This window comes from Lemur catta, chromosome 2, assembly GCF_020740605.2.
Source record: "Lemur catta isolate mLemCat1 chromosome 2, mLemCat1.pri, whole genome shotgun sequence".
Lineage (NCBI taxonomy): Eukaryota > Metazoa > Chordata > Mammalia > Primates > Lemuridae > Lemur > Lemur catta.
This window is the reverse complement of record NC_059129.1, coordinates 134087545-134111598: the sequence shown is the minus strand read 5'-3', so window position 1 is coordinate 134111598 and position 24054 is coordinate 134087545. Positions and strand designations below refer to the sequence as shown.

Here is a 24054-nt window from a genome sequence, read left to right as displayed (position 1 = left end):
TGAATTCACTCATTCAATGAAACAATTCTTGAGCAGCTACTACAGGCTACTAAGCAGCAATAGAAATAATACTACTATCCGCAATAATGACAATGCTAATAACAATAATAATAATAATAATAATAATGCTCAATGAGCACCATGTGCCAACCCCAGTGCCGAGCACGTTGTGAGTATTAACTAAGTAATTCCTTCCTAACAACCCTGCCAAGCTGGTGCTATTATCCCCATTGAACAGATGGGGCAAATAAGGCTCAGAGAGGTAAAGTATCTTGCTCAGTGTCACACAGCTCGTTAAGGGTAGAGTTGGGAAGGTGATGATTTACCTCATATTCTAATATCTACTGAACTCTCAGTTATGAATCGTTCTCTGTCCACCACCACCCTCACCCTCCAGTCTCTCTTCTTACCCGTGTTGGACATAATCTGGCAGTTATGGGCAGTCTGTCTGGGTCGGTCCTGTTTTCATCACTTGGCTGTGTGGGGACCTGGTGGCCTGGGGACCACTCTACTGGATGCTCCAAATTTTTTAAATCCCACTTTCCAAACCATGTATCACAGAAGTGGCCTCGTTCTCTGAGCTTTCGGACTGTCTCCATACAGCTGGATTGGCCCTAGTCCAAGGACCCTTGGGAGCTTCTCTAAGCTTTCATTCCTTCTGAACACAGGCTCATCCCAATTTGGGCAACCCCGCTGGATTCAGGGAGGAGTGCTCAGTGGGTCTGTGCATGGGGTCTGGCGGACCAGGCTAAGAGTCCTGGCTGTCATTTGTTGACTATGGCACCTTGAGCATGCCCTCCTACCTCTCTCAGCCTCAGTTTCCTCAACTATAAAAGGGGAAAATTTTTTTTTAAAAACTACGTACCTACTTCCTAAGGTGGTTGCAGGATTAATAATAATCTGTGCAAAATGTCTGGGGCAGTTTCTGGCAGATATTAATCTTTCAGTAAATGTTAACTATGATAATCAGATGTTACATAAACAGGTGCCGGTCTTGACTGGCTTCATTTCTTGTTCTTGTTGTTATCCGGTCGCCAGGAGCCTTCACTTAGATGGCGTCTTGAAGAGTCTGGTCTCCCCTGTGAGCCTTCACCAGGCAGCTGACACGGGCTGGGAACAGGACCTGCCAGCCACCATCAGGCGTCTGCACAGATGAGGGACATCTGCTCAAACCTCTGCTAAGAGCCGAACTTTTCATGATTAATTGGTCCTGTAGGAATGACCACTATTGCCAGCCAATTTTGGACTTTCATTGTCAACCTGCCCGTGGGTGCTTTAGGGTTTGTGCAGAGTTCCTTTCTGTTGCTGACCTTCTTGTGTTTGAATGGGAACACACTGTGGTGGCAAACTGGGGCTGGGGAGGGGGCTGAGGGGACATCACATTCTTTTACCCTCAAAACCTGTTGCGTTCTAAGTAGATGCTTTGAAACACTATTTTTTTTTAAATTTTAAGATTGTTTGTTTGTTTGTTTGTTTTTTGGTAGAGAAGGGGTCTCACTATGTTGACCAGGCTGGTCTTAAACTCCTGGCCTCAAGCATTCCTCCTGCCTTGGCCTCCCAAAGTGCTGGGATTATAGGTATGAGCCACCACCTTGGCCCCTATTTTTTTTTTTAAATAGGGGACCCTGAACCATTTGCCAGTTAGCATATTCTTGCTCCCAAATTGCCACTCACTAAGAACATTTTTACCCCTTGCTGTCTCTGCAGAGGGGCAAGTGGGGCCGGTCCTGGGGTGGAAGCTGCAGATGGGACGCTATTAGGTGTTTCTCTGTGCTCTGTCTCCAAGTTCCAGGGGACCTCAACCAGCTCATGTATTGTGAACTTCCTTTTTTTCATGTTGGTCATGGCTCTGTCCCCTCTGCCTCCCTCTGTTCAGAGCCCTCAGAAACCAGAACCCACCTCGATGGCTCTTTGCCTGCACAAGCTTCGCTCCCCAGCCCTCGCCGCCCTCTTCCTCTCCAGACCCCACCCCTCCTCTCCAAACCAGCTCCCATCTCCAGCTGTTTCCAGAATAGCCCCACTTGCTCGTCCCTCCAGAGCTGTCCCACCCCGCCCCCTTCCTTGGCTTCCCTCCGTCCTAATTATTTAGCGCTTAAGAGGATCTTTCTGTCCATCTGTAGTTTGTTGTGGATGGTGTGGCTGTTTCTGTCACTTCTGTTTATGCATATTTAGGGTTAGTACAATTAATTGTTCTAATAGCGAGCTAGGTGGCATGAATAATTTAAGGATAATTTACGTTTGGCTTTGGAATGCATTTCTGTACTCACATTTGAGTTCATGTCTGATATTCTGGTAATTTACATTTCAAACTAAGAAATGGAGCCACAATCTAAAACGCCTTGGGAGGAGCAGGAGAGTGATTCAGCATTTCTTTTCCCCTGGCTCCTGAAAAAATCCTTTGGCTTCCAACTGCTTGAAGAAGTTGGAAAGTATCAATTCTCATCTAGTTGGCTTGTTCTGAACCCAGGAGAGCCTTCGCAGCTCTTCCGGGCTGTCTGTCTCTGCTGTTTGTCTGGTACACGTCGTCTCTATTGAGGGGGAGTCAGCGGGCGGACTTAGAGGAGGATCATCAGGGCTCATGTAATTATCTGCGGAACAAAAATTCCTTAATTGTAAGTCTTTGCCAAATGAACATTCATTAAATGTGTCTGCTCATAAGCACATACACAAATGTAACCTATCTCATTGTTTTGGAAAATTGTCTCTCCACAATCCTTATTGTAAAATACGTAAGCAACATGATGTATACTTGAAAATATTAACTGGCTTTAAACGATCAGGGTCCTCTCACGTAAACACGATGCCCGCACAGGGCCGAGTAAACAGATGACATTCATGCTGGTGTGCCGGGCCAGGCCTGCAGCCCTGACCGCACCATGAGAAATATTTAAGTCGAACTGATTTGTTACATAAACACTCTAACCACAAACTGGGTCTGAGCAATTAGACTGCTCTCCTCTGAGGTCTCCCATGCCAAAACAGAGGGGGTATGGGCCGGTTTTCATTTTAATCGTGGGGTGAAATGTGGTTGACAATCTATCTGAAAGTTCGTATTTTTAAAGCATTTCAGGAGACTGAAATACAAACCTAGGGCGCTAAAGAGAAGAGAAGCCTGACCGCTGAGTGTGATTTTGTGAACATGGACTCAAAGTATGGATATAAAACTTCTGGCAGGTGGGTGGCAGGCCTCATGCTGTTTGCAGGAGACCCTGCCAGCCCCCGCCCCGCCAGGATCTTCTTGGTGGCTTCTGGGACCATTTTAGGAGCACCCCTCCCCAGACTTGTTCCTCTTCCTTAATCCGCTGGGCCTAGAGAGATGGCTGGCCTGGGGCGGCACCCAGCCCATCCTGGATTAGTGGACAAGAGTCTGGAAGGGGAGATTCTGAACTCGGATGACCCCATCCCTCCTTCGTTGTGAACTGAACCTTCCTAAGAGGGCTGTGGTGGCTGAGGTGGCACAGGAATCAAACTCTTGGGGCTTGGGAGCCTAGCACAGCCGTAGCTGAGAAAGGCAGGGGAGAGATGCCACGAGAGCGTACCGGGAACTGTAGGGCTGTATTGGGGACGTATTAATATCTTATGATGGGGAGGGGGTTGGGGGACATAAGGCCAGAAGGTGGCTGCTCCCAGCCTTTATTTATCCTCTCAACAAGTCCTTGTCCAGCACCTTCTATGTGTTTAGCATTGTGCTAGGCAAATGACGATACAAAAGTAGAGTTTAGGTAAATTCTTAAACTTTAGTACATAGAAGAATAATTTAGCAAACTTCTTATATAAATTACAGACTCTCAGGATCACTCCCAGAGAGTCAAATTGATTAGGTCTAAGTGGAGACAGGAAGTTGCATTTTAAACAAGCATCTCAGGTAGTTCTAATGAAGATGGTCTTAGGACCAGTTTAAAAAAAAAAAAAGTCATAATTCTAAAACCTAGAAGTGAAAGCTAGCCTCAGAACTTGGGGACCTGCTATAATTGCCCAGAGAGGATTTGTGTTCAGCGAGCTCACATGGACTTAGCTTAACTCGAATACCCCGACGGGCCAGCCACAGTGCGGCCTCCTGAAACTGCCCACTGCAGTTGAGACAGGACACCCACAGCCTCAGACGCAGGAAAGCAGTGCTGGGTTATGGCCACACCTTGGACCTGGGGAGGTCGCTGACCCAGAGCTTAAGTAACACAAAGGAAAGGATCCCATCACCCAGGATGAGGACCCACAATGATGAGTCTGCTATCACAGCAGGGTGGCACAGCTAAGAATTTCATTCTTTTTTTCCGCTCTTATTGAAGACTCAGCTACATGGTCCTACTTCAATTTGTAAAGTTATGTTCCCGTCCTTTTTGGTTCCTGACATCTACCTTTTGTCCTAGAAACCAACCCTCTTCCTGAGACTTTCAGGGAGGTCCAGGAGCCATCGAGAGCTGGCCCCTGGCAATCCCCTGAAGCTACGGTTATCTACTTGCACGCTCAGGGCATGGGGCGTCCGCAGGCAGCATTCCACACAGTGGCCAAGTGGGACTTTCGCCTTCCAGGAACGGACACTGGCTATCCAGATCTGTCCCATCTACAGTGACCAATGGCATCTGACCAATAGGATGCAACCTGGGGCCCTGTGTTAAGCTAGGGGGGAGGGGCAGGTCAGGTGGGGACTCCCTTGCTGGGCAGCATCTAAAGCCACAGGGGTTGGGGGGGAGCCTGGCCTTGGAGCAGGGTGGGCTGGGTGCTCAGGAGCTGGCTGGGGTAGGGGGAGGGTGTGGAGTTGCTAACCCAGCTGTTCCCTGACATGGCACTCTACAGTGTCCAGAGCTTCTAGTACATCATCTGTATCAGGGGAAACTTTGGTGACTGGCACTGCCTGTCTTACTACTGGACAGAGATCAAGACTGTCTGCTAGATGCAGACCAGCTGCCCTGAAGCAGGGAGTCTCGGGGCCGGCCCGAGGCACACAGATATGGAGGTAGCAACATCCAAGACAAGGCAACTCTGCCACAGAACCAGGATTTAGGCTCTTAGAATTTCATCTAGTCCAGGGGATTAGAACCATTTATGTGCCATGCACAGAACACTTTGAAATGCTGAAACTAAAACACATATGATTGTAAAGCAAACCAATGATAGTGAAGGCTGATTATTAAAACATAGAAAAGGTACCCAAAATTGGTTACAGCTCTTTACACTTGAAATAAGGACACATGAAATAAGGACAGTGGCAGATCTAATGAACTACCATAATTTTGAGGCAACGAGCATAAATGCGACTATGAACATTTGCAGAAACTCTGTAATATTAAAATATCCATGATTCCTACTGGTGACAAAGACCAGAGGTACTGTTGATAGCTGTGGTTTGTTGCAGACGCTCATAGTGGAAGGAAATGCTCCATTGCAGTTAGAGGACAGTGAAAAATAAAGACAATGCTCGACTTTTTCACAGGATACGGATTAAAGATTTGTAACAAATGCTATCAGAATGCACATATTACTTTATTTTTAGTCCCTTGTACATACAAATTTATACAAAAGGAATGTACAAATATGTGTCTGTGGATTTTCCTGGAATAAATACGGTTAAGTTTAGCACACCATCTTATTTGTTGGTATGTGTAAATTATGATAAAAACTAAACTCCGGCCACCGTCAGAGGGGAGGGAATCACAATTCCCTAAGTGTGAAAAACACCTCCGTGTACTTTAATGGAGTCGGCACATTCTAGTTAAACCAAATAGCCCTGGCAATAGCGGAATGAAGAGTATTAATGGATGGGTTGGCTAATTGCCTTGCGGCCACTTTCTTGAGTCCCTGTTCAGCTGTCCCTCAGTTAATCCCTATGGTGTATTCCTCGGGGAGCTTTCTGAGAGGATTCTTCTGGCTGGGACTTAACCTTTGCCAGCGTTGCCACCACCGGCCCTCAAGTGGAGAGGGAGTGTGACTGCATGTTTGTGTGCCATGGCAGGTAACTGAGCCCCTCACCATTTCTGCTCTGTTAGTGTTTTTTTTTTTTTAATATTTCAATGACAGAGGCAGAAGGAAAGCAGGGTCCACCCTTCCTAGGCACCTTTCCAACCTAAACTCACCAAACCAGAGGTTATCTAATTTTTTTTTTCTCACACTGTGGCCTCAGAAGAGATGGTTGATGACTGTGTCCTCCCAATACTCCCCCAAATAAGCCTTCCTCTTGTCTATGAATGCCTCAAGTCATCATGAATTGATAGGCCCACTAATTAACCTGCCAGAGACCCCTCTTTTGGTGGAGACTGCGTATCACCAGGCAGGAGTATATTCTGCCACCAGTAGAGAAGTGAACAAGAGAAAACACAACAATCAGAGGCTGAGTTACGACACCCAGAGGAGTTAAAATGAATCCTCAGAATGGGAAAGTGGTTCCCAGCAACACCTGGGTTATAGATCCTTCCAAGGTGGTGACAAACTCCCCCACACCTGTGCACAGGATGCTTTTCTCTCCTTGTTGATGGGTTGCCTGGTGAAAATAGGTAAGGAGTCCCTAGTCTGAAGCCCTTTGAGTGTAGACTTCTAAAATATTTTTTTAAAACATTTCCAAAAATAGAAAATGAAACTCTAAATGGCAGAGGAAAATAAAAAAGTCAATAGCAGAAAGCGACTGCTAAAAAATCAATTTGCAATGAGAAAGACCACTTTATATAGAGAAAAAAATTACTGTGAACCCTTAAAATCTTAAATTAGATTTATACATCGAAAATAACAAGACAGGCGCAGTGGGCTCATGCCCGTAATCCCAGCACTTTGGGAGGCCGGGGCAGGAGGATCACTTGAAGACAGGAGTTTGAGACCAGCCTGAGCAACATAGTGATGAGACCCCCCATATTTACAAAAAGTAAAATAAAAAAATTATTAAAAATAAAAAAGAGAATACTAGCTAATTGTACATCAGGAGAGGTGTACTCCCAAATAAAGGGCAGGGATGGGGAGAGACACTTCAGAATTGCCAAGTAAAATTATTCTTGGGACAGACAGCCTTTGAGTGGGGAGGCTTTTTCCGTGATTAGACGGTGTTTTGGAACAAATGAAATTGTGCATAAACATACATCATGGGCTGAGCAATGAATAAGCTGGGTCACTGGAGAGTGGAGCACAAGGGCATGCAGGAAAGATACTGCAGGATGTGCCCGGGGGACAGTCAGGATATTTACGGCGACTGTTTCACTTACACTGTTTAGAGGACAATCACTTCTTGTTTGTTCCCCAATCCTTGGTTTTAACTTTTATATAATTTTATATTTTTTGTAGGAAAAGATGGAAACAAAGAAGGGTCAGGAACTCCCGGGAGAGGGAACAGGACACAGAACAATCTCAACTATGAATTAAGGGTTGGGCCAAAGGAAAAACATTTGCCAAACACCTGACCTTTAAGAGCTACTTTTCCTAGCCCTCGGGGCCTTACTTAGAAAGTTTAATGGCCACTGAGATTCATTCACAGGTGGAAGAAACTAGCATAAACTCATTTGTTTTAGGTGAGAGATATAAACTTTACTGGCACTGAAAAATAGTTCTGGATATACAATGCACTTTGTTCCAAAATCTTACAACTCTGCAACCATCAGAAGATTGCACAATTGACCAGATATTTCTCTATGTGTGTTATTTCTTGTCTTGTCGCATTTAAAAAGCTCTTGTTAGCTGGGCATGGTGTGGGCACCTGTAGTCCCAGCTACTCCAGAGGCTGAGGTGGGAGGATCGCTTGAGCCTGGGAGGTTGAGGCTGCAGTGAGCTATGGCTACACCACTGCACTCCAGCCTGGGCAACAGAATGAGACCCTACCTCTAAAAAAAAAAAAAAAAAAACAAAGGCTCTGGTTGCATTCCCAAAGTTCTGAGAAACTGGTGCCAGGTAACAACCCTGCCACACATAATTGCTTCACATGACATTACCTCCAGAGAGTACAGAGTTTTATCTGGAGATTTGCTGGTTGGTTTTCTAGATATATGTTTACTTTCATTTCAAAGACAAAGTAGAAAACTCCATAATGGAAAATGTTACCTTTTAGTTCACACTCTTTTAATCCCTTAGTCCCCATAAAATAAACATTCTAAAGTGTAAGCAGTGGAAATAATGTAAACTCTGCAGAAACAGAAAATAAATTAGTCTCTTTCAGACGTGGCGGAGGTCTTTTTGCTGAACACTATCTATCCTCTGTTGCAAACAGAATTTGACTTGGAGGAAGAAGAAATCTTTGGCCTATTTAACCATTTCTCCAACATTGCATAAGAGACATATTTCAAATTCACTTTCTTCTCCAACTATAGCAAAAAGGCAAGTAGTTTGTGTTTCAGGAGCCTGAAAAAGAGAAAAAAAAAAGTTTCAGTGGTTTAAGAACAGCTTTCTCCTTTGGTATTAAACTGTTAATATGTTATAGCTCTAAAGTTTGAGGCCCAAAGAAAATTCAAGAGCAGAGAAGTGATTCTATGCACAAGATGAAGGCTGGTGCGATCACTGGAATATTTCACTCATGGGAAGTGGAGGCTCAGATTCTGCACCACCCTGGAACCACGAGTCAGCAGGGCTACTGCATGCCGCATTCTGACCCCCCAAGAGATTTACTTGGGGACAATGGAAGAATTTCCAGAACTTCTGCATTTGGTATCTATAGTCTGCAGGATCCTGTGAAATGAGAATGTTTAGGATAAGGGATCCTGTCACCTTGGATTTTTGTCTCTCTTTTATATAGTAGGCACAGAAAGCAAGGTTTAAAAAATGTACTTAGTGGCCCTGGAACTTATTATTATTATTATTATTGAAGCTTTGTTGCTTTCTCTCAAAGAATATTAAATTCTTTGTTATTCTTTAATCCTGCAATCTTTTAGAAAGATAAGTGATCAAACTATACTTTAAAAACAAACAAAACACCTAAGTCCCAGGAAAAAATGCGTTCACCACTCCAGAAAAAATGTCAATGCAAGTATGTTGCCTTTAATGTGAAGTTATACATGGAAGGACGTATCTGTTGGGCCGAGACAGTTCAAACTCTGCCGCAAGCCAGGGAGTTGGCCTCCCACAGATAACTGAGAGGTCTGGAGCCAGAGAGGATGCTTGATTAGTTTCAGAACAGAAGATGGTGAAGAGAGGGGATGAGGAACTTCAAACACTCCCTTAACATCTGACTCAATCCAGGAGAGTAAACAGAAAACAGAAGTATTACAAGTATAATAAATATTAACAAAAAGAAAATATTTTAGATGTCAGGAAGGGAGGTTTGCTTGGTGCACTTAAACATGCCCAGCTTCACGCTAGTGGCTCTGGTGACCCTAGATGTGAGGGTCAGTATCTCCTGGGATGGGGGGGGACGCTGGGGGCAGGAGGGTGGGCTCAGTAGACGGCGTAGCAAGGCAAGGCTGGGCAAGGCCGCCCGTGCTCCAGAGGCAGGCGGTGGAAGGCCCGCTGATTAGGCACGTTACCTTCGTAGCCTATGGTTTTGTGTTTAAAGGGGCTTAGAGTCTGTGGTCCCCCATTTTAAGGAATGTTGAAGGGCTGCCCAACATATAGAAAGTCTGATTATAGATGAAGAAAATCAGAGACGCAGTAGCTAAGGTGAAAATGTAAAAAGGAATCTGTTGTTTATTGTTTATTCAGTGGAAAAAACAATTTCAGAAGTTTATTCAGTAGGAAAATATTTTAGAGGATGTATAATATAGGGAACATTCTATTTTGGTATGGGAATTCTCAGAAATCAAAACGTGTCCAGAAAAAGTTTCTTTTAAGGGGAATTAAGAATTTCACAATTGTTACCTAAACTTCAAAACATTTCATTTTAGTTAGATAGGGACCTATCATTACCTTTTAGATGCCAATGAGGGTTATTTGAGTACCTGGGGCTTCCAACTCACCTAGTCCCTGGCTGGAAATGGGAGGGAAGGGGGCACGAGGTACTCAAGGGTGGCTCAGGGTGATGAACTGACACCCTATTATTCCTTGGAGCACAGAGACGATGAACAATTTTTGAGCTGCTCTGTGAAAAGCAGTTTCAAGACTAAAATCACAGAGCCCGGGTGCTCTCACTGGGCACCTTGCAAGCCTGTGGTTTGTACCTCGGGGTTGACCAGCCCTGTCCACAGAAGAGTCAGCCTGCAGCAACCCTCCTCAAGATGAATTTATGATTATTAAGTATCATTGAAAATTTCTGCCCTAAAGGCAGTTTAGGAAAGAAATGAGCTGGTATTATACTTCTTTCTGCGTGTGTCACTGGAGAAAAGCAATTCTTTGGTAAATAACGAACATCTATTAGGAGCAGAGTGAATCTGATTCTGCACTAAATAGAACTTTGCACATCGGAACAAAGTAAGGGAGAACCTGAATTCTTCAGGAAATCTGCCAGACTTTATTGTGTGTTCATTTGAATGAATCCTGCCAGAGCTCGGAAATATGATAAACGTTAAGAATAAGAAACCAGAAGACGGGGAAAAGAAAAAATCAACTCCCCAAATCCAATTATTTTCAAACAAAAGACTCAACAGCAGGATCAATTTCATGAGGACAAACAACTTATTTTAATTAGTTCTATTTAGTGACATCCAAAAGAATGAATCATGCCCTTATTCTAACAATAGCGAAAGCACAACACGGAAGTCTTGGGGAGGCGGAGCAAGAGCTCAGATTCTGGTGATTTCGGGGCATCTCATGTTCACGTTCAGTCTCACACAACTTCCTAGAGGGCGAAGGAGGCAAGACAGGCGAGGGAGGAAGGAAGAAAGGACAGTGTTCATCCACCGATTGCATCTTCCCATGTGGGACATATCTCCAGCAAGTTCCTCCAGGAATGATGCATGTGCTGCCCAGCAAACGAGTGTGCAGAACCATCAATAGTCCTACCCCTGAGTGAGCAGAGTAAGCCAACCAGACATTTCCTTCTGGATGCCCAAATTTGTCCAAGCTGGCTTTTGTCCAAACTTTCACATTTTCATGTTATGCATTTTTAATAGCCATAGACCTCTGACTGTCAGTAGAAGTGGTCCCTGACAGCCATATGCGAGGGGCACAGGAAACAGAAAGAATGTTTGCTGGACCATTATATTGATGAGTCACCGAGAAGGAACGTTTGCTTTATATTGTGGTTTTATCTTAGGACACTGGATCTGTTTTTGATTGTTCAAGCAGGGTCAAATGATGGGTTCTGAACCACTGCCCACCAAGCCTAGAACAGTGTTTGGCAATTTACAAGGAAGAAAGAGGCCTTGGACAAAGGAGGGGGAAAATGCCATTCAATCAGAGAATTAAGTAAGAGTAGCCCTATTATAGTTGGACGAGAAAGAATTTTGACAAAGCTTTTAATACCCAAATAATTACCTGACAGACAACAGATCTGAGTTGAGTCTAGGCTTTTGTAGTTATCAGCTGTGCAAAATGAGCAAGTTATCAACCTCTCTGGGCTAGAGTTTTCACAGCTTTGAAATACAAATACTACCCATCTTCCTGGGGTTCATGCTGGCACAACACATGATGGGGGGGTGGCAAAATGACATATACCAGCTATGAAATGAGAGGCAGCACCTCTCCGTGGCCAGGTGGCTCTGCAGTCCTGTGCAGAGGGACCCCCAGAGAAGGCCCAATCCTTCTGAAGCCTTTGTGGCCTTATGGGACAACACCTGTCTCCAGAGGTGCTGTGACCACTCAGGCAATGTGTGCAGCACCGTGCCTGGGTCATGGGGGGTCATGACCACAGGCCAGTGTCCTGACCTGCAGGGCCCTGTTCGATCTGTGAATAAGATCTGGAGGCGTACTTGTTAGGAAACACTAATGTCTTAGGTAGTAAAAGATTTAAGTGTGTGTTAGTAAAGCTAAGGACATGTCCCTTGGCATTACCTGAGTCTTAACTGCAATAATTAAGGTATAATTGGTCTCATATGACCTACTTGGAGAGTAAATTAAAATTGACCAAAAGGCTGGAAAAATTCTATCCAAGAGAGACAAGAGAATTGTACACACTTGTGCTGGAGAGAAATGACAAATGGCAGAAATGTAGCATAATGAGTTCTTGACATGAAAAGAGAGATCAGTTGGGACCAGGGGTTGATTTTTGGTTTAAGAGGAATGATGCTGCTACTTTCCCAAGGCCCAGCTGAGAAATCCAACTCACAACATACAGTTGGGTGGGCGCGGTGGCTCACGCCTGTAATCCTAGCACTCTGGGAGGCCGAGGTGGGAGGATTGCTTGAGCTCAGGAGTTCGAGACCAACCTGAGTAAGAGTGAGACCCAGTCTCTACTAAAAATAGAAAGAAATTAGTTGGAGAACTAAAACCATAGAGAAAAAATTAGCCGGGCATGGTGGTGCATGCCTGTAGTCCCAGCTATCCGGGAGGCTGAGGCAGAGGATCGATTGAGCCCAGGAGTTTGAGGTTGCTGAGAGCTAGGCTGACGTCACAGCACTCGAGCCCGAGCAACAGAGTGAGACTCTGTCTCAAAACTAAACAAAACAAAAAAACACACACAAACAAAGTCATACCAAAAAGACTAAAATAACACTGTTATCAAAGGTCAAGTTTATGGGTTTCTTTGTTAAACTAGTGACTAGTCTCTCTTGTTTCATTTTCTGGAGTTTTCTTTTTCTGAAATGACAAAGATACAAGACATGGTTGTAGCTAAAACTTAACACAGTTCCCACTCCTCAGCAAAAACCACGCACAAACCCCACCCACAACCTAAACCAAGCAATTCCACACCTTGTTTTAAAGTAATTTCATTTTAGTGGTCACTTACCTTTCTCTTCATCGCTTAGGTCTTTAGTGTTTTAGTAACAAAGACTTAGAAAAACAAAAACCAAGACACAAACACCCTGCGTTAACACTGGTAGGGGAAGAAATGAAAGGAGAACCCTGGGCAGCTTTGGGCCGTGACACTCAGACAGCTGCAGGGAAGGGCCTTTAGGTCAAGGAAGCTCATCTGGAAGGCCCAGAATATGCTGGCAAGAGGGAGAGGTTCTGAGTCAGGACAGGAATGGCAGTGAGTGGGGAGAAGAGACCGGTGGTCCTTGGGGTGAAAGTACGTGTCCTAAGACCATGGTGAGGACATGTTTGATCCCTGGGCTAGGGAGAAGCAGCCCTAAGCCTTTCATACTTCTCAATGGGAGTTGTCCAGGGAGGAGGAGTGGGAGTTTGGTCATTTTTCTTCAGATGGGGAGTTGGGACAGAGGCCAGCAGGTGTGGCTGCAGTACTAAGGGGTGGACATGAATGAGGCTGCAAGCCCCCAGCTCCAGCTGCCCGAGATGATGCTAAGTCAAGAACGACCTTCTTAAACCATGTAGACTGTGAGTCGCCAGGTGGCCTGACTTCCGCTGCCCTGTCCCTCCTGGGACTCGTCTCTAGTTAGATGGATCTGTCCCGTCTCTATGTGTCTTTCCAGGGGCATGAGAGCCTAATACACGTGTTGTGCCATAGTCGATTGCTATAGGTTGAATTGTGTCCTCCAAAAGATATGCTTAAGGCCTAACCCTGGGCACCTGTGACAGTGACCTTATTTGGAACTAGGGTCTTTGCAGAGTAATCGAGTTAAGATGAGGTCAACAGGTGGTCCTAAATCCAAGAGGACTGGGATCCTTATAAGAGGAGAACACCGTGTGAAGACAGAGCCACACAGGGAGGATGCCGTGTGACCGCAGAGGCAGACTGGAGTGATGCAGCTGCAAGGTGGGCAACCTGATGGATTGACAGCCGCCAGCCGATGCTCGGAGGACGCAAGGAAGGATTCTACCCAGAGTCTCTGGGGGCGTATGGCCCAGCCGACACCTTGACTTTTAACTTCTAGCCTCCAGAACTATTTTAAACTTTCTGTTGCTTTAAGCCACCCAATTTGTGATACTTTGCTATAGCAGCCTTAGAAAATGAATACACCAAGATTCCTCTATCACATGATTCTAACTCTGTACCAAGAGATACGTGGTATTGGTTTTAATTGGTATGTGATATTGGTTTTAATTCTGGCAAAAGAATAATGAGTTTACAGGTTCCTTTGTTATGGCTAGAGAGGCTCTACACAAATCCATAGATGACAGGATCTGACTTTCACTGGACTCCAGCCAAGGTCCACGAAGGGCCTGTGTACTGACCATCTGACTCATACTGCTCCCAGGAGCGGACTCAAGTCATGGGCAGTCATTAGGTAGGAATTTGTAGTAACTAGGGAGGGAAATGACTTATCAGATCACTTTTGTAATAAGTATTAGAAAAACAAAACAGAAAAAGGATTTGAAGAAAGAAAGAAAGAGAGAGAAAGGAAGAAAAAGTCAAAACACAGCAGCTTACCTGAATCGGGTCCCGTGAGAGTCTTGTTCACTTAGAACAAGCCTTTAACTTGCTCTGTTTCCGTATCAAGATCTATATCATAAAAGCAGGGCCGAGTGGGCAGTCCCGGCATCGTGCTCATCTGGGGGAAAAGACAACATGTTATACATTAGCAAATGCTAAAAGTGATCATACGGAACACTGTGCATCTGATGACACGAATTAACCATATAATTGAACACACTTCATGTAACTTTGAGGGTATATATACATGTATCTCTTTAAATTTGCCATCTGCTATTTAAATTTTTGTTTAAGGAAATAAAATGGAAAAGGCAAATGTCAACTTCCTGGAAATGTAGAGCATTTACTTTTCCCCATGGTCCCACAACATGCCGTAGCTGCAAAACCGACTTTCCGAAACTTCTCTTCCAAAACAAATCTTCATGCTGAACCCCAAGAAAGATGACCCCCTCCGGTTGAAGGGGGCGCTGGTGTGGGTGGAGTGAAGGATGGTCTCCTCCTCATCCCCAAGACACATTTCTGTAAAACCAACGGCTCCTGGAGCACAGTTTGGAAACTGCTCTCCAGATCCCAAGCTGAGAACCTGCTTTGTGCTGGGCACTAAGTGCTTTATGCATTTTACCCTCTCAGCAACCTGCAAGGTAGGTACTTTAATTATTTCCATTTTACAGGGGAGGAAACGGAGGTTTAGAGAGGGTAAGTCACTTGCCCGAGGTCACACAGGTAATAAGTAGCAAAACCAGAAATCTGACTCCACGCCTGCAATCTGAAATTACTCATTTCCCCACTACCGTGTTGCTGCCACCACCAGCAGCCCCCCACCACTGTGGCACTTGGTGGGCCGTCTATGGGTTGTACAGATAACCTCATTAAGTTCCCCAGCATCCTATGAGGTAGGTACTAATTTTAGCCTCACTTTATAGATGAGAACAGTAGACATTCAAACACAGAGGCATGTGTTCAAGGACACGAGGCTAGTTAGTGGTGGAGACAGGGTTAAAACCAGTTCCTGACTGCTTTGCTTTGCTGAGTCTGCATGAAAGATCTTCAGGCTGTGCTCCTTGCCCGCCTGTATCAGAAACCCTCCGCGTGCCAGGGAAAAGTGCTGGCGCCCCAGCCGGTGATTCTTAGACACCAAAACACTGCCTTGGGATCCGGATTGGGAGGCTCCCTGATGACCCACTTTCTTTCCAGTGTAGCATTTCCCACTGTGCTTTAATAGTGTGCATTTCATAGGAATGAATGACGCTGATAAAGCCATGCTGCGAGCAATCACTCAGAGGAAATACCTGCGGCTCTGCTTAGCTCAGCTCTCCCAAGGGCTGATGCTGCGCCTCGCAGACCTCCCACCTGCCCGAGCCAAGAACACTGCCTGGGATGAAGCTGTGGTGTGGCCAGCGGTTAAGGCATTAGGGTTTGCTCGCTTCTTCCCACCCAGCAAACAGGAAGCCCTCTAAGGCCCACAGAATAGAACTCAGCCCTGTCACTCTCTGCTGCCTTTATACGGTGACTTAGGACTTCCCCTTCCCCACCCTCTCCTCCCACCATGGTGTTTAAAGATTCTTGCTACTCAAAGTGGGTCTGTGGACCAGTAGCATGGGCATCACCTGGGAGCCAGTTGGAAATTCAGAATCTCGGACCTCACCCTACACATGCTGGATCGGAATCGGCAATTGTAGCCAGGCCCTGGGGAGCAAGTGCACACTGCAGTTGAAGAGCGCTGGCTTTGGATGGCTCCCACTGCCCTCCTCACCTCCCTGCCCCGCCTCTTCAGCACTGGGAAGGGGAGCTTGCAGGGGAAGGGAGAGGAAAGCCTATTTAACCCCCACCCCAGCTGTGGCAGGTGGGCAGCAAATCCCTGCACCTGCAGGCCTCATTAACCACCCCCTTCCCTGCCCGCTGGGCCCGCTGAGAGTGGGAGTTGGGAACACATAAAACATGTGATGGATGGTGGCTGGCTCCTATCTTGCTAATTGCACAGGACTGCACTTTAGGTATATTATGGGCTAAAAATGCTTCTGAGGCCTGCCTGGAATATAGGTACCGTTTATAACATGCCTATGGGAAAATGTATTCTGGGTTCCAAACGATGAACTACAACTAAACTTTTGCACACAACCTGCTGGTAGGTGGGGACTTCCTGTATTTTAAAACTTTAGGCATGTGGATGCCCAACCTTAGCCTCCACGTGCTAAGGTCCCTAGCAGGAACATGTTTCTCTGGTTATTACAGTGGCCGCATATAACTGAGGAGACCCAGAAAGAAAACCACTTACTGTTTTAATGCTGGGACAAACACAAGGGTCACTGATTGACCTTGTTCATATTTTTTCCCAGTTGTCTGGGTTACAATTCAAACCAGGCACTCTACAGCAATTTCCCTGCCTAACTGCACTTGAGATGGCATTCGAAGGCATCTTATGGCATTTATAGAAGGCATTTTAAGATGCCCCTATAACCTGTGTAGAGCTATGGATTTGGAAAAAAGAAACAAGTATTTTATAGTTTAAGAGAAAGAAAGAAATGATCACATTCAGCCATAGTGATGCTGCTCCACCCCTTAGGTCAGCACTCTAGGTTAAAGGCATCGTTTACTACTAGGGCCATCTGGATTCTCTGCTGCTGCCTGAGGCTGCAACACTATTACTCTAGGGCAGAAGTTGGTACTTGTGAGGCAGGTCAAGTTTAAATACGCTGGGGGGGGGGGGGTGACAAAACCCAACAAGAACCTGAAGGCAGTGTATTTGGGCCCATGTGACCAAAGCTACCAGTGGAAGATTCCATTGTAGATAACACCCTCGTACCGCATGCTGGTTTACACACTATCTCAACTCCCCACTGGTAACTTTCAGCTGAGGAAAGACAAAGACAAAGGCAGAGTGTGATGCGTGTGTTTCCTGGAGTCCTACTGACTAGCTGCGGTGAACCAGAATGTGCATCTTTTGGTCATTCTGATTCTGTCACAAAACCAGGAGCTAAAATCCACCAAAATATTAAATGCCAGGAAGTGTGAAATGTCTTTCCTCTATTTTCAACTTCTTTCTTTCAAATGGGAGAAAAATGAGTTCAATCCGAAGACTCCCACGTTCCTTTCCAATGATGCAATAATCACTTCCAAGAAGTGCAACTACTTATTCGGGGTAAGCAACAACAGAAAAGAAACCACAGAATCTGCAGACCCAAGGGACTCCTTGACTAGTGAATAAACAGCCATCTCTAATAAGTCTACTTTTAAAATAAAACTTCTCCTGTTGAGCCAACACAATATGGAATTACGTGGACAAGACCTTATCCATTCACAGCAAATTCTGTCTCAATAAAAAACTGTTATCAAAGGATTGTAGCCCCCAGACAAGAGTCCACACACTACAGGACAAAAGGAATCCAGACAGCCTTGGGAGCTGACCTCTGGCCACACGCCTGGGGTCAGTGGTGATCCCTGTTGACTTTATCTGTGTGCCCTCTAAGGAGGCCGCCTGCTTAGAATAACTGAGGAGCCACTCAATTATACTTACTTGTCACGCGCATTAACGGATTCTTTTACAAAGGCTGAAAAACATGGGCTTTTGCCCTTCACGACCCTACTTTTAACTACAATGAAACTTCCAAATTTTTACTGTTTCGGGTTAACCTTATTTTGGAGAAAGGACGAGGTTTTATCAATAGCCTTTATGAACATACAGTAAAGACCAGTAAAGAGAGAACAGTCATGTTTTTAAAACTAGTCATTAAAAAGTAAAAGAATATTCTTGGCATGAGGAGAAAAATCATTACAAATTTTGTTTCATAAAGTGAGAAAAATCATAATTTCTAACCATAATTTTCTTTCCTTTTTTTATTGAGTCTTTTTTTTTTTTTTTAAAGAGATGGGGTCTTATGTTGCCCAGGCTGGTCTCAAACTCCTGGGTTCCAGAGATCCTCCCATCTCAGCCTCACAAGTAGCTGGGACTACTACGGGTACACACCACCACGCCCGGCTGTAACCATAATTTTCTTAGCCAAAATATTGGAATTAGTTTTGTCGTGTTTGTGAAATAATTTACTTTCTGATTTCTCCTGAAATCTACTGTCTTTTCCAACTGAATAAATAACCTAGTTTTATTTTGGTTCAGAAAAGAAATACCATTTTTACACATATCTATTCTGTTCCTACGGTTCATGGTCTGAAGTGGAGGAGAGTCCTTCCATATACTGCTTCTCTCCTCTACCAGGGGAGTGACATATGTCATCTTGTTTCAAAGCTTTAAAAATAACCAAAAAGATTATAATGGTTAACTATGTGATGATATAATTTAAATAAAGAGAATTTCTTTTTGAGGAAATAACTCAAAAATTTAAAGTCTTCATTAAGCAAGTGTGTTTTCTGAATTGTTAACACAGTGCCTGGCAATATTAGACCCTCAAAAAATATTTTTTAAAATACATGAGTAAAAGTATAAGATGATTCGAAAATAAGAAACAAAAAGAAGTCTTCTCAGACATTTGGCTTTTCCTTTCTGTTTCTTCCCTTCTCCTCTTTTGGATGTGAGGAACAGAATCATTTGTATCAAAGGTCATTTTGATAATTATACAAGTAACCCTAAGATGATGCATGAGGAGAAAGAATGGCCCAGTACGAATAACAAGTGACCGAGGGGAAGAAAGAGAGAGATTAAATGTCATCATAGGGTGGTGAGGTGGCTCTTGCCTGTAATTCTAGCACTTGGGAGGCCAAGGCAGGAGGATTGCTTGAGCCTGGTTTGAGAACAGCCTGGGCAACGTAGCGAGACCACATTTCTGCAAAAAAAATAGAAAAATTAGCTGGGTGTGGAGGTATGCGCCTGTAGTCCCAGCTACTTGGGAGGCTGAGCCAAGAGGATTGCTTGAGCCCAGGACTTTGAGTTTGCAGTGAACTATGATGATGTCACTGCACTCTAACCTAGGAAACAGAGCAAGGCTCTGTCTCAAAAAAAAAAAAAAAAAAAAAAAGATAGTGCTGCTACAACTGGAATTTTTGGCTTGACTTAGTAGAGATGGAATGTTCTAGGATTTTTTTCTGGGTGGCTATGTAATAGCCACAACTTGTGACTGAATCCAAAAGGTGATCTATACTTGGTGGTCAGGGATAGCCTGGGAGCTTGATGATATATCCTCCTTAATATACTTGTCTTTCTTGGTGGCTGATTAGCGAACCCTGTGACGTGGACTCTCGAGTGCTTGCTACTATATGAAAGGACATAGGGCCTTTGTTAAGGGCTAAGTACAAGGACACCGAGGTGACCAGGACCTGGCCCCTGCCTCCAGAGGGACAGACCACTGAGACACTCAGGTCACGTCATTTTTTCATTTTTTAGTTTAAAAAAAATGTTTTTCATACTTTACTTTTTATATCAAAAGAATGAACAAGATGAATTCCTAACTTATGACTTTCCGAGATGGAAGTCACATTCAATTACTATAAGAATTACCATACTGTGCTCCCACACTGTGCTGGTGCTACACAGCTCAAATCATGCTGTTTCTGTGGCCTTGAAGGAAAGACTGAACAAGTACAGTTATTTTTCTGCTTCTTTTGTAAAGATTACAGATTTCTTTTAGTGGTAGGAGGCCTGGCCCTGAGTAACTTTTCTATTCGTTTTTAAAAATTTAATGAAAAATATATTTCCAACATAGAAGTAAAAAAGCACACCCCCCTACTGCTTCCCAGAGGTAACCCCTGTAAATAATTTCTTATGTAAACTCCCAGGTAATTTTCTATTCCTATAGAAGCAATGTGTCTATATAATGTATATTTCTATATAGAAATTAGATAATTGTACAATTCTGGAATTTGACTTTCAGAAAGATTACTATTTTAAGTTTCCCCCCTGTATTTGTTATCCCTTTGGCTGTCATCACCTGTGGTTAGCAGCTCTGCCTCCTACCCATCCCCTGGTAAGGCCACACCCTGCTCCTGTGCCTGGAAGCCCAGCCACCCAGGCTTGGCTGAGTCCCCAGCCCCAGCAGTTCTGCTGTCCTTTGGGTGTTACCTTCATGCTCAGGCTTGCTGCCATGTGCGAGCAGCTGCAGGCCCACCAGCCACCCCGCCCCCCACGAGATCCAGTGAAGGAAGAATGTCTTCTTTGGTAGCTCCTTATTCTTTTTTCTTGATTCTTTTATTTGCCAATTTTTGTAGTAATAATTTGGTGCCCTTGCAACTCCAATAGTGACACCTCTGATGGAGGTGTTTACCATCTAGAAAAATGTAGCTATGGATGTAGCCATGCTCAAGGAAGGTTGCTAAGGAAGTTAATTTCTTGTATTTCAGGACATTACATATAACTTGTGTTTGTGAAGTTCTGACTATACACCAGGTACAATGCTAAGTGCTTTATATGCACTATATCTCGTTTAATTCCTACAACCCTGCAAGGTCAGTGTTGTCATTATTTCCATTATCCCTATTTTGTAGATTAGAACAATGGAGATATTGAAAAGCTCAGTGATTTGCCCCAGATAGCTTGTACCCGGTGGAGCTAGAAGTCAAATGCAGTGTGACTCCAGGGTCCAGGCCCTAGGCACGGAGCCCTCCCGCCTCCCTTGCATCGTGGTATCTGGGGTTACTGACACCCAGGGACAGCACGCCTGCCTCAGCTGCAGAAGGAAAGGATGAACACACAGGGTTGAAACTGCACAAAGAAATGTTACGAGCAATGGGAATCTATGCACTCCATCAAGCTACTGATCTTTCAGCTACAGTGTCCATAAAAATATATTTTTACTTTACAACTTTAGTCTTGATTCCTTTTCACCTTTAATGTCTAAGAGTATGTTACAGCTGGGCATGGTGGTGTGCACCAGTAGTCCCAGCTACTCAGGAGGCCGAGGCGAGAGGATCACTTAAGCCCAGGAGTTCAACACCAGCCTGGGCAACATACTGAGACCCCTTTCTCAAAAAAGAAATGTTACACAGCTCACAGTTGGGATAGTTTCTTTCCAAATTATATCTTAAAAAACTAGACAGGGCAGTTAGCAGTGAGTAAATAATGTCTTATGATCGTCAAAAGCAAACATTTCCAAAATGAAACAAATATAGTAACTACCCTGAGATTTTCTTTCAGAATAATGGGCTTGCTACTCTTTAATGATCAGCTATAAGTCATGGATTATTTGCACCTCTCTGGTAACCACTGTGCACTGAAGCAACTGAGGAACTATATGCATATTTAGCTAAAAATTTCAGGGAAATTAAATCAATCATAATTATGTTACAAATTTACTTTGGTAACTAGCTCTAGTGGGTCAGCAAAATCCAAGATAGATAGTTCTAAAACAATGTCACTGGTGATCAACCAGTTGCTTTCTCTATCACTTACATGCTTTGTTTTTATTCATTACCAAAAAGACACATAAAGGTTAGCACACTACACAGGTATTAAATTATTTACATTTCATTCTTCCTATTTCCACTGGAGAGTCTTCCCCGCGATCTCTCGTTTCACCATAACAACCATACTTGAGCCTCTCCACAACCCTGTGAGACAGGTGAGGTGGGAATCTTTCCTGTTCCCACCCACAGGTGCAGCGTCAGGCTCAATGCAGTTGTGTGACTTTCCCTGGACCAGTTAGGGAGGAGAACCGAAAGTGCAAGGCTCTCAGCGGCTTCACAAAGCCTGAGGAGTAACAGGAACCGGATGGAGACTCAGGTGTGCTGGAAAGGGCCCCAGCTTCCTGGGGAGACGTGTGACTCCTCTCCTGTACTAATACACCTTCTCAGGTAAGTAACCTCACTGGGCCTTGGTTCTTCATCTGTAAACACAGTGTAACAATACCTATATTATGAAGTCTATTTCCAAATTAAAATGAGATAAGGAAAGGACCCTAGTTTAGTGTTTAATACATAATATTTATTTTTTAAAATTATCGAATGTACAACTATAAGCACCTGCATGAAATGACAGAGTCGTAAGTTATTTATGATGGAAACAAAAAGGAAACTCAGAACCATATCTGGTCTATGACTAATTATATGTTTCTTTTACAGGGAAAAAAAGGTCCATTAGTTTTGTGAGATTGTTCCCTAATTTTTCTGGCTCTACAAACAGAAGTCACACTTTCCATGGTTCCTTCTTACGGCAATCAAATCCGAGGCTAAACTCAAGAGCCAAGAGCCAAAGTATTTAAGTAGCCAGGGATGGGTCTGGCTGAGGTCAGATACTACTGCGAGGGAGAAACTTTCCGAAGAGTGACCATAATTCCAAAGCAGGTATGACTCTAAACTGAGCTTCGGTCTTTAGGAAATGAAAAGATGCCCCTGAGCAGGCCAAAGAAGATGCTGTGAAGAGCAGAGCACAGTTAGATTCTTCACGAGTGCTCTTCTCTCCCAGGGTTTTTGCAGCACACGCACTCGTCAGCCTTTGACGGACAGGTGGCAAGCCACAAGTGTCACCACCCGCTTTGGCAAAACAAACAAATTTAATAGTATGTCTCATTGTTTGGAAACTCAAACAATGAGAAGCTCATCTCCTGGGCATGGGTTTTACCAAGGTCCTGCAGCCAATTACATCATGATCCCATAACCCCTTTAGGAAGAGAGAAGGTGGAGGTGATGGGAGGCAAGAAGGAAGCAGGAAAAAGGGGGCGGTAACATTGCTTCTACCTGGCCCATCTGGGCTTTCTCTTCCAGGGGCTTGTTATCAAAGGCACTGCTGCTCAGACCTCATCGTGGCATGTAATTTAGCATTTCCCTTTGGTTTTCCTCCCCACCCTCCTGACCCCTGCAAAGCCCCTCCCCTGAGATAATAAGGTCTTGCAGCAGGAAACATAACGAGACACAGGGAAATTGTATCCATTATGTAAACTCCCCTTTACGCCTCTCTCGGGACAGTGGGTACGCCTGAAGGTGGCTGGGGGAGTTGCCTCATCGGTCGGTGCTCACCACCACCCCGAGACTCGGCTGGCCAAGATTTGCTGAGTTAGGAAAGAATTCAGGGCCACCCTGCGACCTAGTTTAATTATTTTAAATACTAGAGGCCCACAATGTTCTGTAATTTTTTTTTCACATGATCCAGGCCAGATCCCAGTTGAATACTCAGGACTTCAGACGGGGTCTAGAAGTGATTTACTGTACATTATGGACTGATTGGTGTCCCCTCAAAATTTGTATGTTGGAGCCCTAACCCCCAATGTGACTGTATTTGGAGACAGAGCATTTAATGAGGTGATTAAATAGAAAAGTCCTTTTAATGTCATGATGTATTGTTTAAAAAAAAAGATAAAAAGGTCACAAAAGTGGGGCTCTCATCCAAAATGAATGGTGTCCTTTTAAGAAGAGGAAGAGACACCAGGGATGCATGTGCACAGAGAAAAGGCCATCTGCAAGCCAAGAGGCCTTAGGAGAAATCAAACCTGCCAGCACCTTGATCTTGGACTTCCAGCCTTCAGAACTGTGAGAAAATAAACTTCTGTTGTTAAAGTCACCCCGTCTGTGGCATTTTGTTATGGCAGCCCTAGCAGACTACTACACCAAACTTATGTGGGTATTTCTTTGCCTCCACACACTTTTGAGAATATCAACTAAACACGTTTTTAATCATTTTACCTTTCCCCAATTCCTGGACTGAAAGAGTCCTAACTATGCGACTTGCCAAGGCTTCTAGACTCCTTGCCAGAGCAGACGATAACGAATGGAGCAGGTGGGTGCAGCTGTCCCTCCTTGGCCCTCCCCTGGGCCTCTCCCACCCCCTATCACTGGCTTCCCCAACACCCAGCACCGCGGGGACACAGCAGCCGCCCACGCTGTCCTCCCCCGGACCAACGCCAGAGGTG

The 24054-nt window shown here is 44.5% G+C and overlaps 1 protein-coding gene across 1 annotated transcript in view; it reads right to left on the bottom strand.

The window, feature by feature from the left end:
• Positions 1 to 7942: 7942 nt before the first annotated feature.
• The window catches only part of MTHFD1L (methylenetetrahydrofolate dehydrogenase (NADP+ dependent) 1 like), a 186577-nt gene continuing 170465 nt past the window's right edge, over positions 7943 to 24054 (bottom strand). The window contains exons 27-28 of the mRNA XM_045544570.1: positions 14267 to 14387; positions 7943 to 8310 (exon numbers count right to left, since the gene is read on the bottom strand). Coding sequence (XP_045400526.1) covers positions 14298 to 14387 — 90 coding nt within the window. The 3' untranslated portion in view covers positions 7943 to 8310; positions 14267 to 14297. The remainder of the gene's footprint in view (positions 8311 to 14266; positions 14388 to 24054) is intronic.